The 16,241-nt window shown below is 48.7% G+C and overlaps 1 protein-coding gene across 1 annotated transcript; it reads right to left on the bottom strand.

The window, feature by feature from the left end:
* Window positions 1-13,642: 13,642 nt before the first annotated feature.
* On the bottom strand, window positions 13,643-15,955 carry RTN4R (reticulon 4 receptor). Its single transcript, XM_050906868.1, has 2 exons — window positions 15,922-15,955; window positions 13,643-15,572 (listed from the first exon to the last, which is right to left on the bottom strand). The coding sequence occupies exons 1-2, from the start codon at window positions 15,953-15,955 to the stop codon at window positions 14,143-14,145; spliced, it is 1,464 nt and encodes a 487-aa protein (XP_050762825.1). The 3' UTR covers window positions 13,643-14,142.
* Window positions 15,956-16,241: the final 286 nt, after the last annotated feature.

The raw sequence follows: 16,241 nt of genomic DNA, 5'->3' as shown, positions 1-16,241 counted from the left end.
GTGGCCATGGAAATGCTGAAGGCAGAGGTGTGGGGTCCAAGTGGAGGGGAATGAAGTGGCACCCCAGAACCAAGGAGTCAAGTGTGGGACATGCCATCACTGTGAGATACGGGCGCGAGACCCATGTTTGCACCTTGTGGGAAAGCCACAGCCACTTGGTTCTGTATAAAAGCGAGGTTAGGACAAGGTGCTGCAGCACTCCCCAAGTACAGGTGGGCTTTTTGAGTGACAACTCACAGAGATCGCCCTCATACCAGCATTTTCCATGGGGGAAAAACCTTGCATGATGCTGTAGCCTAGGGGCAATGACCCCATCTAGGAGGGATTTCAGGGATTTCACAACAAACCCAACATGCAGCATGAGAAGGAGCTGGGGGGGATGCCCTGGGACCTTTCTTCGCCTCCAGCATCCCTCTCCCCTGGCTGGCCACTGGTGAGATCGCTCTCCTGAGGGACAGAAGCAGTGGAGGGACCAGATCTGTGTTCCTCGTCCTCAGCAGAGCTCCCAGGACTGGGCTGGGGCAAGAGGCGATGGCATCCGCCTGACTCTCTCAGGGACCGGTGCCTAAGTGCAGGCTGCTATTTCCAAGCTTTTGCTTCCACTGGAGAAATCTGAAATAGAATCAGTTTAACAGAGTTTTTTGTTGAACACACAGTTTTCCTCTTTTCAGTCCTCTTGAGGAAAAAAAAAAAAAAAGAAAAAAGTGGAAAACCACTGACCTTTCTGTTGGGTCCAAACTCTTTTGGCCACTTAATGCCTCAAAGATTATGTGCATGTGGGTATCATTTATACCACTCTCATTAGAGGTGGCTGGGAAGTGCTTCCTGTTAGCTAGATGTTTGGGGAGGAAAAAAAAAGAAATATCACAATTTTGGGCTTTTTTTTGTTTTTTCTTGGGTTTTGGTTGTTTGTTTGTTTTTTTTTAACCTATGTGGCATCCTCAAAGCAGTCAAATCATAGAAATTTTGTTTGCTAAAAGGGAGGAGGTTGGGAGCAACCTTCTGGAAGTTTGCTACTCTGACAAGCCAAATCCCCTCTGTGTTTTGAGCGGATTAGATGGCAACCGCACCGAATTCTGCTCTCCAAATGCCCTGCTCTCCAAGCACCTGGAAAGGGCTGCCTGCAACGGTGTTAAAATAATCTCCCTATTTTACAATGGTCTTGAAAACGTTCAGGACTGGCTGGGAAGCACTCAGATACCATAGCAATAAGCACCAGGCCATTTATGGTGCTACATTCAGAGCAGGGTGAAACAGGCCGCACATTAAGTGGTGCCTGTGGAAAGGAGAACAGAGCAGTCGTTCCACTCCGAGTGCTCTCCAGGTTGAGCGAGGTGAGGCCGTGTGGGAAAACTATGAGATCATTTAGCATCATCTGAACGCATGCTTGCAAGGAGTCTGCAGCAAGACTGCATGAGGAGGCAGCCCTGGTCTTCCCACTTCTATAGCATTTGATTGAGCACCACCCTTCCACAAGGTCGCTCTTCAAGCCAGGCTTTCCAACTACAGCTGTCTATCTGGTGTGAGGGAAATGAGCGTCTCCAAAATTGACTCAGACCTGCTAAATTCCACTGTTAGTGAAATATGAGACTAAATGCAAAGTAGAAACAATATATAAGTGAATATCAGTTTTCAGCCTTATTCGGGAAAGATGCCGATTGTTGCTCAGTTAAGGATTTAAATTCTCTGCATATTATTTGATGAGCCCTGGATGAAAATGCAGCAGTTTTTGTGTCCAAATCCCACTTCTGCTATCAATCACTCTTTAAGGCCACCTGGGGCATTTTACCCACTCAGAGCCTCCATTTCTCCCATGAGTAATGACAATATAGGGCTGAGCCCTTCCTAGAGAAACTAAGGTCTGGAAGAGAAGTCCTGCACAGGAGCTCTGCCTCTCGTCATAACTCTTGTGACACAGGGGGCTAATGACTCTGTTGTTAACCTCTCTGCTTTGGCTAGGTTTTGCTGTTGCAGGTTGTGGCAAAGGATGGAAAAAGCCCCAGGAGTCCTAACGTAACAGTCTGCCAGCCCAGCAGCATGATCCTGGGTCTCAGGGTACAAACACCCTTCCAGGGACTGGTCCCCGTTCCCTGGTGAACCTCCTACGGCCAGCACAGCACCTGGACTTTGTTCCCCCAGGTAGCCTGCAGCCCCCCCCCCCCCAAAACAGGAGACAGCACCTCTGAGTGCAGGTGCCCAGATCTCAAGTGGGCTAACACAAGGCGAAACAGACCTGGAGGAGGGAAGAGGGGGAGGACAGACTTAAAATAAGATTGTTGGGGAAAGCAGAAAAAGAAAAAAAACCCACCACACACCCTCTCAAACTCGCATGCTTTGAAAATGTGTGAGTTTCTCTGAGGCTGCAGAGATGACAAAGAAGGAGCCCCAGGGAATGGGTCTAGGGAGGGGGCCTCCATGGAAATGAGAAAGCCCCATATAACAGCACCGCTTTGCAAAGGCCCTGCAGGGTGGCGAGGGATGCCAGTTATCCCATCACAGCATATTAGTGCACTTTGTTTCTGTATTATTATCCTCCTGTTGCTAGAGCCATTAAAAACTGTCTCTAAATAGCTCGGCATGGTGATTTACTAATTGAGTTAACTTGGCTGCAGTGGCTCTGGTGCTGAAGGATGTGGTTTGTGATTAGATAAGACCATTGCCCCTTTCAAAATGAACAACACATTAAGAGGTTTTTCTAGGTCATGCTAGACTGCTCAGCACAGCACTCTGCCAAGCACTGCACAGCCCAGGGCCCGTGGCCCCAACCCAAGACAGACAGTCATTACAGCTAATGAAGGTCTGTGCTTTCCTTCCCCTGGAGGAGGCATGCAGCCTGAGAAAAACCCAGGATCATCTTCAAGCTGGAAGCAGTCTCTTCTGCCTCAAAGTCCAGGGAAGGCCAGCTCAGGCTGCTTGGACTTTCCAGGTCCTGTTGCACAGGCAGTGAGTGAGGGATCCCCATGCTCCCAGGGGAGGCATGTACTCCGATCTCCCCACCAGATGAAACCCTGTTTGTAGACCTCAGTTCAGAGCACAACAACACTGTGGCATGATGGTCTTTCAGGGCAAAAACCACTGGTCCCTCCCCTGCATTTTTCTTGCTGTTTTTCCCCCAGATCTGCCAGCACCATGCTGACCCTGGCCAAACCACTTGTTCCAGGAGCAGCAAATGCTGAGTCAGACTCTTCCTCACTAGGACACATCTCAGATGCATCTCCCAAGTTGTTGAGAGCCAGCACAGACCCACACCAGGGAGGACCTGGCAGCTCCAGACTGTCTCAGTTGTGCAGCAGTTGGTGCACAGAGCTCCTGGGCTGCCCACAGGAGAGCTGACAGAGTTGATGGATCTCATTGCTCTTCCATGCACATGCCTATAGTGTTAGGTGAGCTAGTTCTTGAGTTCACATGGGGGCCAGCCTCCTTGGTTGTTCACACCAGCCAGTACTGGTGAGCATTTAGCTCAGCTTTGTTGAGTTTTCCCTTGGCAGGAAGACACAAGGCTGCATAGGGCTCAATCGCAGCAACCAGTAGCACAACCTAGAAGCAAGTTGTGTGATGCTGAGGTCCCACCAAACCTCAAGAGCTACACCACTCCACAGAAAGAGTCAGCCCAAAAGGAAAATAAGATGGCAGCATGCAGGTATGTTCATTTAGGTCTGCCCCAGTGTTTCTCAGACCCTTGTGTCCTCCAGCTCAGACTGACAAAGAGTTTCAGGCAAACCCTACATTTCTGCTCATTGCAGGGGGGTTGGGCTAGATGACCTTTAAAGGTCCCTTCCAACCCAAACCATTCTATGGTTCTATGATTCTATGATTCTAACATCGCAGAACTCAATACAAAGGGAGTCTTCTTCCCTCAGTAGTGCTGAGGCTTACATGTTTGCCTGCACCACTATCCCAGAGGAGCGGCCAAGGGAACTGCAGGGGACAGGCATGGGGGAAAGCACAGCTGGAAAAGGGCTGCGGACAAACCATGAGGAAAGACCACTGCAGCCAGGGTGCTGGAGCCACCGTTCCGCCAAAGCGCTTTCAGCTGCGGTGATGCATTCGAGAAGATCTCCCACTGGTGAGCAGCTCCTGTGTCACACCTGCCTATGCCTGCATCGCTCCACAGTGGCGACGGCGGCTGAATCTGCCCAGCTCAAAGCATGGAGGGGAGCTGCAACACATCAGAGGAGACAAAGCTGCTCTCCTTGCAGCTCAAGCACTGGCCAAGCAGGTGTACTGGAACATGAAACAAAACCCCATTTAACAAGAAGCCTGAAATTTTTAAAAAAGTGAAATCATCTTGGATGGAGCCTGGTTCCCCCCTGTCAGCTGAGAGCTTCAATTGGCAGCCAGACAAGCACCTGTCAGGGCTGGGCTGGAGTCATTAGCAAGATCAGAGTCCTGGCAGAACAGCGGGAGGCTGGACTAGATGACCTAATTTGCGTCCCTTCTAGCTCAAAAAAGTCTGTGATGTATTTTTAATGAAGCACACACAATAAACTGCTAACATAATATTAGAGGCTCACTTCAAAGCTCAAATAGGCAGGGAAATCAAGGTGAAAGTTTCTGAATTCATCATTATTATGTGTCACTCATCTTCACTATGACAACCCCTGGGCACACCAGATGCTTCCTTTCCATTTTTTGGTACATGGTTTGGAGCCTACCCTCCTCCTTATTTTTTTCAAGCAAAGCAGTAAGAACCTGAAAAGTGTAAAGCTTGACTAGACACCTCTTATACATATATGCATTGTTCCAGCCCCACAAAAGGTTTTGCAAGCAGCAAAATTTAGTGTCTCTGGAGAAGGATGGAACTAGGTGATTGGAACTAGGTGATCTTTAAGGTCCCTTCCAATGCAAACCATTCTATAAGGCTGGGGTCATACCTTAGACAAGCTTCAGGCCACCTGGGTTGCCTTTTGTTCTACTGGCCCCTTCTCATCATACAGCTGGTGTCTATAAGGTTTATGATTTCATGAGATGTGTGAGAGAGCAGCAAGAGCAGGGCTGCTCCCTCAGGGAAGGGAAGCCAGGAGCTGAGCAAGATCCCACGGCTGAAGGGGCCCCACCAAGCACAGCCTGTTCCACAGGACCTGAGTGAGGAAACAAGACCAAGAGATGGTGGCCAGGTCCAGCCAAGAGTCTACCTCATAAGGCAATTTCACAGCAATGAGGCAGGTCCAAGGTGAAGCCAGGAAGTCAATCCACAGGTCAGGACCAGGTCCAGTGATCACCAAGCAGATCCATAGTGAGGTGACAGGTCCAAGGTCAAGCCATGAAATCAGCCCACAGCTCGGGTTCAGAGCAGCGGGGCTCTGTAGCCAGGCAGGGACATGACTATGGCCAAGCTGTAGACCAGCGCTCCTCCAGCATGGCTCCAACAGGGACTGAAGGCACCAGGATGAACATAAATAGAGCTCCTGGGCCCATGGTTTAGGTGGAGACCCCAAACAAGTCTGCTCAGGACCATTAGGACCTATTAGTTAACTCAGGGCCCTGGCAAGATGTATGAGCTGCACCAGTGATACAGAAACACACAATGGAAAATGGGATGTCTGTGTGTCACAGTTTTCTCCTTCCCAGAACTATTAGGCCACTCTGGCAGGAGAAGACAGACTTTTTCCCCACAAACACCCATTCCTTCTGGGATGGCCCCTGTTTGACCCAGTGGTTGGAAATAATCTCTTAGGCTGTTTAAAGACCACAACTCTGGTGGAAATAAGTAATATATTCCAATGGTGGAAACAAATCAGAAGCCGAATCCTCCTCTGACTGTACCTAAATATTCCTGACCTCTCGAGGTTACAAAAGTCGGCCAAGAAAATCTGGTCAAAGACCAAAGCACCTCTCAGGTCCAACCAAACCAACAACACCGCAAGAACTTACCCACATGGAGTCCGGAGGACCTCGATATTGAACCCCTCTGGTGAGCTGCCACTGCTGGAAACACTCCTAAAAGTGACACACAGCCTCAAAACATATATAGTAAAGTTAAACATCCCAGTGTACTTTCCACACCCCCCCCCCCAACTCATAGAAATTAGGTGTGCATATGAATGCATTCCCAGACCTCCTTGTTTGGGAGACTTCAAGTTGCTTTCCCTTCAACACCCTTCATCCCCACCAGCCTCGTCCCCACAGATCCAGCAAGGTCAGTCTGGCAGCAAGGGAGGGGCAGTGAGGAGCAAAAAAAAAGCATTTAGCAAAATACAGAATTTAATAGTCTTGCTTGGAAACCTTGTTAAAATTTCAACTTTTACTGCCCAAAGCAAATGGGAACATTTAGTTCTCGCATCTTGAAGTCAACTTGAAATTCGCGTGAATGTCTGACATCGCTGGGCGAGAAGCGTGCCTGTTATCCAGTCTTGCTGCATCTTGTTTCAGCTCAGTTCTCTAATTGTCATGCAGAAAGGGACTGAGCCTTCCAGGTAACCTGGTGTTAATTTCAGTGCGGGGCAGAGGGGAGGATGGAGACAGCTAATGAATGAGCAAAAGTGATTGATTCCTGTCTCAGTGTCAGGACACTGAACGGCTGTTTGTCAAGAAACAAGAAAATGTCACTGGGATTTGTAAGCACTTGTAACTATTACATAAAGCACTTTGACTAAGAATCGCATAAGATAACTTTCCAAAACTGCTGCTCTGAGAGTGTCTTAATACAACCACTGGCTCTTCTTGACATTTCTGCAAACAACTTATAAATATTCTGTGGGAGTGGCTGCTCCTGCTGCCGCTGTTGTTGCGGTTTGAATGGAAATACCGGGGGACAAAAGAGCAGCTCTGCCCTTATTTAGCAAGCGTGCAGCTAAATAAGAGTCCTCAGTCAGCCCACTCCAGGGCTTTGCTCCAGTGAAAACAAAAGCAGTCGAGCATCCTGCCCTTCTGCTGAAGGAGGACCTTGGATGTGTGTGAAGACCTAGCACAGTCTCCTACCACCAGCCCCTCCGCACCCAGATGGGTGCTGGGAAAGAGGTTAAATGACTCATCCGAGGTCTCCTATAGTGCATGTGACACTGCTGGCAATTGCAGCTCAGCCAGAGCTGTCTCTGTTGCTTTACCCCAAGGCTCAGAGGCTAAATGTTCCTTAAGCAGGGCAAGGCAGCGATGGGGACGCTGATGTCTGAGGATCTGGGGGGGGCAGTTCCATGTGTATTTGGGGACTGTCCATGGTGGGTGCTGTAAAAGAAAGATGCCGTGCCACTCCTCCCAGACACGGACATGCTAGTGCATAACGTGCCCTTCTGCTCACGGGCAGCAGGGAGGATCCCCGGCCCCTTGGGGCGATGAGGGGGATCACACAGCAGATCTGCTGAGAGATGCTGCTGTGCTCCTGGGCCACGTCAGCTGCCCATGCCATGAAGCTCTTGGTCCTTCTCTAGAGGTGCCAGATCAAACTGCACTAGGGACACTTGTGCAGAAAGCAGAGCGGGATCTTATAGCTCAGGCAGCAGCAGACACACATGCAGTGAATTGCAGGAGTGCTGGTTTAAATCGCACTGACCACAACTAGCTGCAACAATAGGTGCAGCTTCACTGTTTTAAAATGTTAGCTACCCACTCACAAGGAAAAGTCCAGCACTCCCTCCTCATACCAGATTTTGCAGTCGTTCCCTTTCTGCTTTAAATCCAAGCGATAATACTCAAAAACCAGCCACAGAACAACAAATGCAAGTAGGAGCCAGCCACAACCGCACCACCACAAAGGAGCTGAGCCATGAGCAAACCACTACGAACAGACCTGACCCACAAATAAACCACTGCAGATGGACCCTGACACAAGTAAACCACTGCAGATGGAGCCACCCACAACCAAAACGCTGCAAAGAAGCCCAGCCCATGACTCATCCCAGCTAGCACGCCTGTGTTGGTGCCATGTGGAGTGCGGCAGCCTATCAAAAGCTATGATTTCATCCCAAAAGACGTTACTGGTTTTATGCTTGATGACAGCTGGGTCTTTTTGGTACCTGCTGACCTAGAACAAGTCTCTCAAACTGTACTGAAGGTGGGTCATTTCAAGATTTAAAGTGCCTCATAGTTTAGTGAGTGGGCAGTGTATACCTTTATTTTCATCGTGCCTCTCTTTGCCAAGTCTCCATTATCCCTATTTATAGATGCCCTGGGAAGCAATTCCATTAAGTCTCACCTGCCTCAGCGTTTCCCCATGCGGTGCCTGAGCTATGGCACAAATCAAGGGGTCTCTAATTAGTGTTTCTGTCCCTAGCCAGATTCAAAAGTTTGGGCTTGGCTTTATAGGGAAGGTCTCTGCAAAATTTCACAGATTCCTTGCCCTCACCACGGTTATACCCAGAGTTCATGCTGCCTCTGGAGCTTCCCATCAGCAATCGTGACACGGTGGTCCAATATCATCCCTAAGAAACCTTTGCCTCTCTTGCCTGTTCTCTGTTCTCCTGCCCACCCCCATCTCTCAATGACTGGGTTTTTTCATCCTTTTCTGTTTTTGAGAAGGAGGCAGAACGGCAATAGCTCTTCTGCCTCACTGTCTAATGATAGGGAACTAATCCAGAAACACAGCTTCAAATTAGAAAACCTTCCAGCCTTTATTATTTCTATGCGTCACGTTTGTTTGTAGCAAAACTCAGCAGCTCAGATAATCTTTTCTGTGTCAGAGCAGAGAGATGTGGAAACACCACTTGCTCACAAGGTTTAGGAGGTCCTGTTTGGGAGCAGACATCTCAGCCCTCTGGAGTCACAGGCAGCTGGGCATTTGCCCCATGACCTTCTATAAGGTATTGGGGAAGGATGGGGCAGAGATGCCATCTGCCTGCAGCCCAGGGCCAGGGTTACAAGCAGGTACTTGTCCTCACAGACAGGTAACTGCAGGCACTACTACCAGAAGCAGGTTCCAGTCCCTGACACAGCATTGCCAGCTCTCAGCACTATCCTGAGTCTTGTGAGATTTGGTGTTTCTCTGATGGTTCCCTGACTCAGAGGAGGAGTGGGGAAACTTCAGCCTCAGACGAGAAAAGCTTGGAAACATGGTCTCCAAAACCAGTATGCAGCTAAGCAGAACTCAGATGAGCTTCATTAAGAAGCCCCACGTATTTAAGCTGATTTCAGTTTGGGGACCTGAGCAATTTTTTTTAGCAGTTGGGGAGTCACAATGCTGCTGTCTGGAGGAAATGGGAATCCCTTCTCTCAGGGGAAGGGCAGGAGAGGCAAAGGCAACTTGCATGTCCTCTCACATCCAGTGAAAGAGGGGCGAGAGGGGAGGAAAGCAGCTGCCACAAACACATTTAAGGCAACTGTAGACTCCTAAAGTCTGAAGCCAAGAGAGACCACTAGCTCTGCCTGAGCTTGTCTCCCTCAGGGCACTGCACTTCTCCTAGGTCCCCTGCATGCAGCAAAATGACCATTCCTGAAATACTGTTGGGAACGCAATCTGCTGTGTGCAGCGGGCAGAGAACAAAGATACCAAGGTCCAGTGCCTGGCTATGGTCAGCTTTGGCTGGTCTTGTCCGGCTCCCAGCCTCTCCTGGTCATCTGATGATGTGTTTCCAGCAAGGCTGATTCAGCAGCTATAGCAATGAGGTTTAGACCCAGCTCTGTGAAGGACTTTCAATGCACAGACCCAGACTGTTCATCTTTTGAAAGCTTGGAGGAGCTCTGGACAGGGAAAGTGAGGAATCCTTGGGAGACCACAGCTTACACTAGAACTGCTTGAGCTACATGTGTCAGAGCATCTAAGTCCTTTCCAATCAATGTCTAGGATTTCTTATGAACCAGGCCATTAGTGGGGTTTCTTTCACACTGCATTACCCCTCTCTAAATCCCTGGCTTTGATCGAAAAGGTCTTGCTGATGGAAATGGCGTCAAAGCCACAGCATCCCTGTATAAAGTTTTGATCTCAGTGAATCACAGTTATCCATTAAAAAAGAAAAAGAAAGCTTTGAAAACCAGTTTGATGAAATTACTTTTACATAAAATGTGTCCATGTGAGATGCTGCAGCTTGGCAGTGTGGTAGAGAGAGATGGGGACCTCTGGAGTGAGGCCCACCATACCTGTGTCAGGCACCTCATTTAGGATGGGACAAATCACCACCTGGGGACACACACTTTTGGACTCCACTTCCCCATCCATAGGCAGAGGTACAGTCCCATCTCCCTGCCCTCTGCAGGAGGGTGGGAAGATGGAGGGAGGGGGCAGAGGATAAATACACTTCACATGTTACCATGACAAGGAGTGGCATAATCGTCTCCTTGGGTAGCTTGGAGCCTGGCAGTACTTACAGGTGGACCTGAAAACCTGGAAAAAGCGTTTCTCTTTTGGTACTGTTCCTGCTTGTTGCAAGACAAGTGTGGAGCTGGCAGCAAAGGATAAGTGTGGATCTGCAGAGGCAAATGCTGTCAGAGAAGGAAGCAAAAACACAGTGTCTTTCCACCACTGCTGGAAGGCCTGTGTTTTTACGGCATCTTCAATAGTGGGCACTGCATTATCAAGGGTCTGCATGGTGACAATGCGTAGGGGACACTACGTGCTGAGTTGTGCAGCTCTGCACTCTGTGATGGGAAGTTCCATTCTTCCCAGGACAGTCTGGACTCATCCATCCAGAGCCATTCTGGCTCCTCGCTGTTGACTTTGTTAATTTGATTTCACTCTTGGCATCAAGGACGTGAGCAGAAAATTGACTGTGACTTGCACAGAAAGAAAGGGAGAGAGAAAAAGTATCATGAGATGGGGAACAGTCAACAAGGTCCTGAGCCCCGCTGGGTAAATCCCATTTAACTCAGTGACATCTGAGTGTAAAATAGGTCTAGGAATATCTGGAAGGCTTGTGCCAACCCCAGCAAAGCACAAAGCAGAAGCGGAACTGCCTTCCTTTGAAGTCCTCAAAACCTCCCTACCCTCACCAATACCAGAGCTCACCCTTTGCCTCTTCCAAGCTCCTACAGGTGTTCCTGCTGTCCACTGCATCCCCTCCTTCGATAATTTGTCATTCAAATGGCCTTCTAATGCCTGTAAACACAGAAATTGGCATCTGGACAGCAGGAAATCTAGGAAATTAGCACAAGGGACTCTTCCGGGCTTGTGGCCAATATATAGTCCTAGGAGCCACTGAAAGCACAGCAGAGTCAAGCTCTAGAAAGCAGGAAGAGCGTCACCGGGTTGGCATAAAGCGAGTCCCAGTCCATTCAGGATAAGTGACAGTAATGCGCTAGTGTGCTTTGTGTTAACCACAGGGAGCATCAAAAACAAACTCCCTGTGATACTGATTTGGGCATGGACAAGCCCAGATCTCAGCTCTGTTCAGGGCCCATTTAGTTGCTGTGGGGAAATGCCACAACACGCAGCTGTTCTCTTTTTTCTTTTTTTTTTTTTTTTTTCAGGTTCATCCTGGGTTTTGCCACCTTGTCTGATTTCCTCATGCCCATAGAGCTGTGGGCACTGGTCCAAGCGTTTTGACCACAAGACTCACTAACTACTGTACAAGGGAGACGTGGTGTGCCCTGAGACTATGACCAAAACGGGAGTTTCCACAGCAGCCCGTCACAGCATCCAGCAATTCTCCTTCTGGCTTTTCTATGGGCTTTGGAGTGGTGCTGACCCCGTGGCCAAGCCAGGCTGAGCTGCTCTCTGCTACTGTGCTTCAGCTTCAGGTGTAGGTTTGAATCCCTCAAGAGTCTGAATGATGCTTTTGGATGAGTAGGAGAGGACAGGGCCTGCTTTGGGCATGCAGGACCTCAGAAAATCCTTCAGCACTGGCATGAAGGGGACAAATCCTAGCAAGTATGGCAGAAAGCAGCTGGTAATGTACTGATCACTCACCTGTGTGTGTGGATAAGTATGCACACAAACTGGACATACATGCAGGCATCAGGATTGTAAAGGCTGTCTAGCTTACCAAGGCACTTAGGAATCCCAGTACAGGGCACTGACTTCTTGCTTCATCCTTTGGGCAGGACAATGTGTTCGCACTGAAACGTGCCTGGCTCCTCTGCAGAGGCTGATGCTGGTCATGGAACTGGGACAGCAGCAGTCAGATCTGCTGGAATCCCAGGGCCATGCTGCACGGCATCTCCTGCCCAGCAATACAGCTGGTACTGACAGAGCAGTCCCCATCTCAGTGCCAGGAGTGAGCCGTTCACTAGTACGGGTCTATGCCACATGGTTTTGGCAGCCCCAGTGATGGATTTGGAGGAGACAGATCACAAATGCAACTGTTTGGGCATTGCCCTCCCTGTCATTCACACAGGTGGAAACTGGCTGTGGCAGAGGTAGGCAGTACCCAGCAACACCCCATGAAGTTGTTGCAGGTGGGCCTCAGATACTGCCACACTGGCTGCCCAACTTGCAGCATCACAGTCTCTCTGGGATGTGAGCCATCCAAGCATCCTTCCCTACTTCTTCCCATGGTTGCTGTTCCCTCCTCATGAACCATCAAGCCTAGAGCAAGGCCGGCACTAAGTCATGGCCCTGCTGATGTCCTTCACTCCTGGCTTGCGATGGTCCCTCCCTCCTCCACGTGGGGTTGTTCTGTGAAGCTGAGCACCATTCCCAGTGCTGTGAGCCTCAACAGTGGCCGGTGTAGCCTGAAGACCCTCAGCCTGACTTGCACACATAGTCCTCTAGTGCATGTTCCCAGACCTTGTACACCCATGACACTGCTCTTGCTCTACTCTGGCCCACACTACATCCCACCTGCATGTGACAGGCTGGTCTTGCATGCATAGACCTCTATACCTCAACAGTCTTCCTGAAGAGAGGAACACAGAAGAAAACCTATAGTTTGACAAGGAAAAGCAACCTCCTGGCAAACTCTCTGCACAACCCTGCCATAACCTGGAGTACATGCAGAGTGCACAGGGGGGCTGTCTGCAGTACAAGGAGTACACAGCTAGATCTAGGCAGGTGCTTTATGGCCCACTGCGTGGTATGGGGGCACCCAGACATCAATGGTTTTATTTTCATAGCATCCCAAGGTCAAAGATGGGGGTCATACAGAAGATGAAGTCACTCGCACAGTGACTCCATGAAGCCCTGGTGGCACAGCCAGGAATGGACACCAGCTCTCCAGCACAGACAGCTTGAGCTGCAAGGCCAGGAACTGCGTGTCTGGGGAGATACACTCTATTTCATAAATCCGAGCCTGAGTGCTGCTCCACTCTGGAACTACCTTCTGGTTCATTAATCACAGAGCTGAGTCTAGTTATCTGTGCATATCAGAAGAAAAATGGCCCCGCGCGACTTCTTGGGATTGCTTACTAACATTCCTCTACCTGCAACCTGGAGTCCTCAGCTCCAAGGGCCTGGGCTAATATTTCCTGCTATTCTGAGCATCCTGAAATATGAATGATGTTGGGCGAATGCGTGGGACAGTTCGAAGGGAAACAGGAGTATTAGCAGAGCATGTTTCATGCAAGGAAACCCTTTGTTGGCACCACTTAAAGATTGCATAACCATGCCAAGTATGTCTTATTTATTACTGTCGTGTTAAATGCCCAACCTGCCTTCAGATCACGGATTACCCAGCATCCTTTATATTTTTCAGCTTTTTTTAGCTGGTTAGCATACTTCACCCCTTGCAGATGACAACCATTTAGCAAAAGAAATCTTTATTTTATTTTTTTTTTGTATACTTGTACACAAGTAAAATAAAATGCATATCTATATATACTGCAATCTTGTGAAGGAAAAGGTAGCATTCTTTAACAAATGCTGCCCGTAAACATGGTGTAATGGAATGAATACGGAAAAACTGCAATATTCATAAACATAGGATTAAAACAGCATCAAATTCATTACCTCTGCAAATGGGAACCTGCAATATTGTTCAGTGTGATGTCAAGTTACAAACAGATTTTAGACATTCTTTTCGGAGCATTTCTTACACTTTTTTTTTTTTTTCCCTGTAAATAAACCATATTTCTTTACCATCTGCTGTAGCAAAAGCTGCTTTGTGGGCAAGTGCAGTTCCGAAGACCAAAGGTATAATTCACAGGTTTCAGGACAAATAAATTATGTACATCTTGGTGTTTGTCTTTTTTGTTTTTTGTTTTTTATAAAGGCATCCAGTTAACTTTTGTGTAACAAAGCTTTCTCAGGGTGGATGGTAGTTTTGCTTTTGTTTGCAACATTTATGGAGGTCAGCAAAAGTCTAGTATTAAAGTGTCATCAACCCAGGAAAAGAGTTAATTTTAGCAGAATAACAGTAAGCTCCACACCAAGGGGGGGATCAAAAGGCTTAGGCTGAGCTGTAACGTGGAGCTGTTTCCTTGCTGGGTGAGGCGGCACTGGGCCTTTGATTTGTTCTTTTTAGAGCAGCCCTGCCTCTTTTTGGTTGGGACTGTGGAAGGTTCAATAGGCTCTAGAAATTCTGGTTTCAACTTGGTCAATGGAGGGTCTACAATGCTGGGGAAGGTACCAAAGGGGGAATCGTTTATCTGCTTGTTGCTGCCATTTTTGGAAGGGTCCGTCTCAACGTACTTGGTTTTGGACATATTCTCCTTATCCTTGAGAGGGTTGTTGGAGGATGGCCGGCTGCTGTGGGAAGAAGGACCCGCCTTGCCTTTAGCTTCATAAATAAAAGACTTATCCGTTTCTGGCTGGCAGCACTTCGGGGAGCCATTGTGGGAACCGAGAGGGGGGACCCCAGTTGGCAGTTTACCAGATCTGGTCTTAGTGCTAAAAACGCTTGTTCGTATCTGGTTGAAGGAGTCGACGCATCCTTCCAAGTCGGCACTCTGCAGCCTTTTGAGGTCTCTCCCTGCCAAGCGGGGGGGAAGGTGGCACTCTAGCTCTGAAGACGATCCTTTAAACTGCTTAAACCAATTCCAGAGAGACCGAGCCTGGCAGTCACAGATCCACTGGTTGCCATTCAAGCGCAGGTACTGGAGGGACACCAGGGGAGCCATGGTTTCCCCTGTGAGCACGGTCAGGTTGTTGTTAAACAGATACAAGGTCATCACTTTCCCAAGGTCGTGAAAAGACCGGCGGTGAACCACGCTGACTCTGTTCTGGTGCAGAAGCAGCCGGTCGAGGTTGATTAGCCCGCGAAAGACGTTCTCTGACAAGCTCTTGATTTTGTTACCATGCAAAAACAGGTAGGTGAGGTTTGCGAGATCTATGAAGGTGTCATCCAGCAGGTTCTGTAGATTATTATCCTGAAGGTAGAGATATTGCAAGGAGAACAACCCTCGAAAAAGCCCTGTGGAGAGCTCCAGGAGCCCACAGCGATCCAGGTGTAAGGTGTGGAGGTGAACAAGACCCCGGAAAGTGACAGGGTTGATAGATTTCAGGTTCGTGTTGTCGCTGAGATCTAACTCCTCCAGTTTGTTGAGCCCATAGAAGGCTCCAGGCTCAATGAGGCTGATGTTGTTGGAGTGGATCCAAAGAATCGTCATGTTGCGGCAGGAGGTGAAGCTGGTGGACCTCACAAGGGTTATCTTGTTGTTGTGCAAGAAGATGCGCTGGCTCTGGATGGGTATCTCACTGGGGATTGCTGTCAGTCCTTGCTGCTGACAACTTATTGTAATCTTCGGTTCACTGTAGCATACACACGCCCCGGGGCAAGACTCCACTTCTGACTGGATGTTCAAGCAAAGCACCAAAATCAGCAGTTTGCTTCCTAAAGGATGACAAAAATAGTATGCAAATTAGCCAGGGTCATGGGAGAGCGCTTTTCTTTGCAACTAATAGATAAGCCTGAAAATCACCCTTCTAAGTGTGTTGCCGCTAACCACAAACATATGCCAGGGGAGCCAAACAATTAAAATGCAGAATTAAAAATGCTCTACCACTCAACACAATAGCTAAAATCAATATACACTTGTAGTGACAAAGGTTGAGCACCTCCTCAGCCCTTCACATTTGGGAGGCCTCTGACTTTGGTGGCGAAAGAGAGTGATCATCATTATGTATTTGCATCGTGGGTCCTGAATGCATATCTAACATAAGCCCTGTTCCAACGAGCTTACCTCTGAGCAAAGGGGCTGTCTTCTGGGGGGCCATTTGTCTCTGCCACAGGCACATTTAGCACAGTTCAGCCTATGGGAAAGCATCTGCCTGGCTATGGCTGATGCCTGCAGCCATGGGGTTGTACTAGGCAACTCTGCATCCCATGCCACCAGCTCCTTGCTTTTCGGGATCATTGTACAACTCTCCAAAACAAGCAGGTGTCCCCAGATGGCACTCAAAATGTAAAAGACGGAGATGTGGCTTTTGTGACTTTCCATGAACAATTTCGGACTGATCTGGTCTTCCTGTAAGAAATAACTGTGAGGGATTCCCAGAATAA

Source organism: Gymnogyps californianus, chromosome 16, assembly GCF_018139145.2.
Source record: "Gymnogyps californianus isolate 813 chromosome 16, ASM1813914v2, whole genome shotgun sequence".
NCBI classification, from domain to species: Eukaryota; Metazoa; Chordata; class Aves; order Accipitriformes; family Cathartidae; genus Gymnogyps; species Gymnogyps californianus.
Note: the sequence above shows the minus strand (reverse complement) of the source record. Positions and strands in the feature narration are given on the sequence as shown.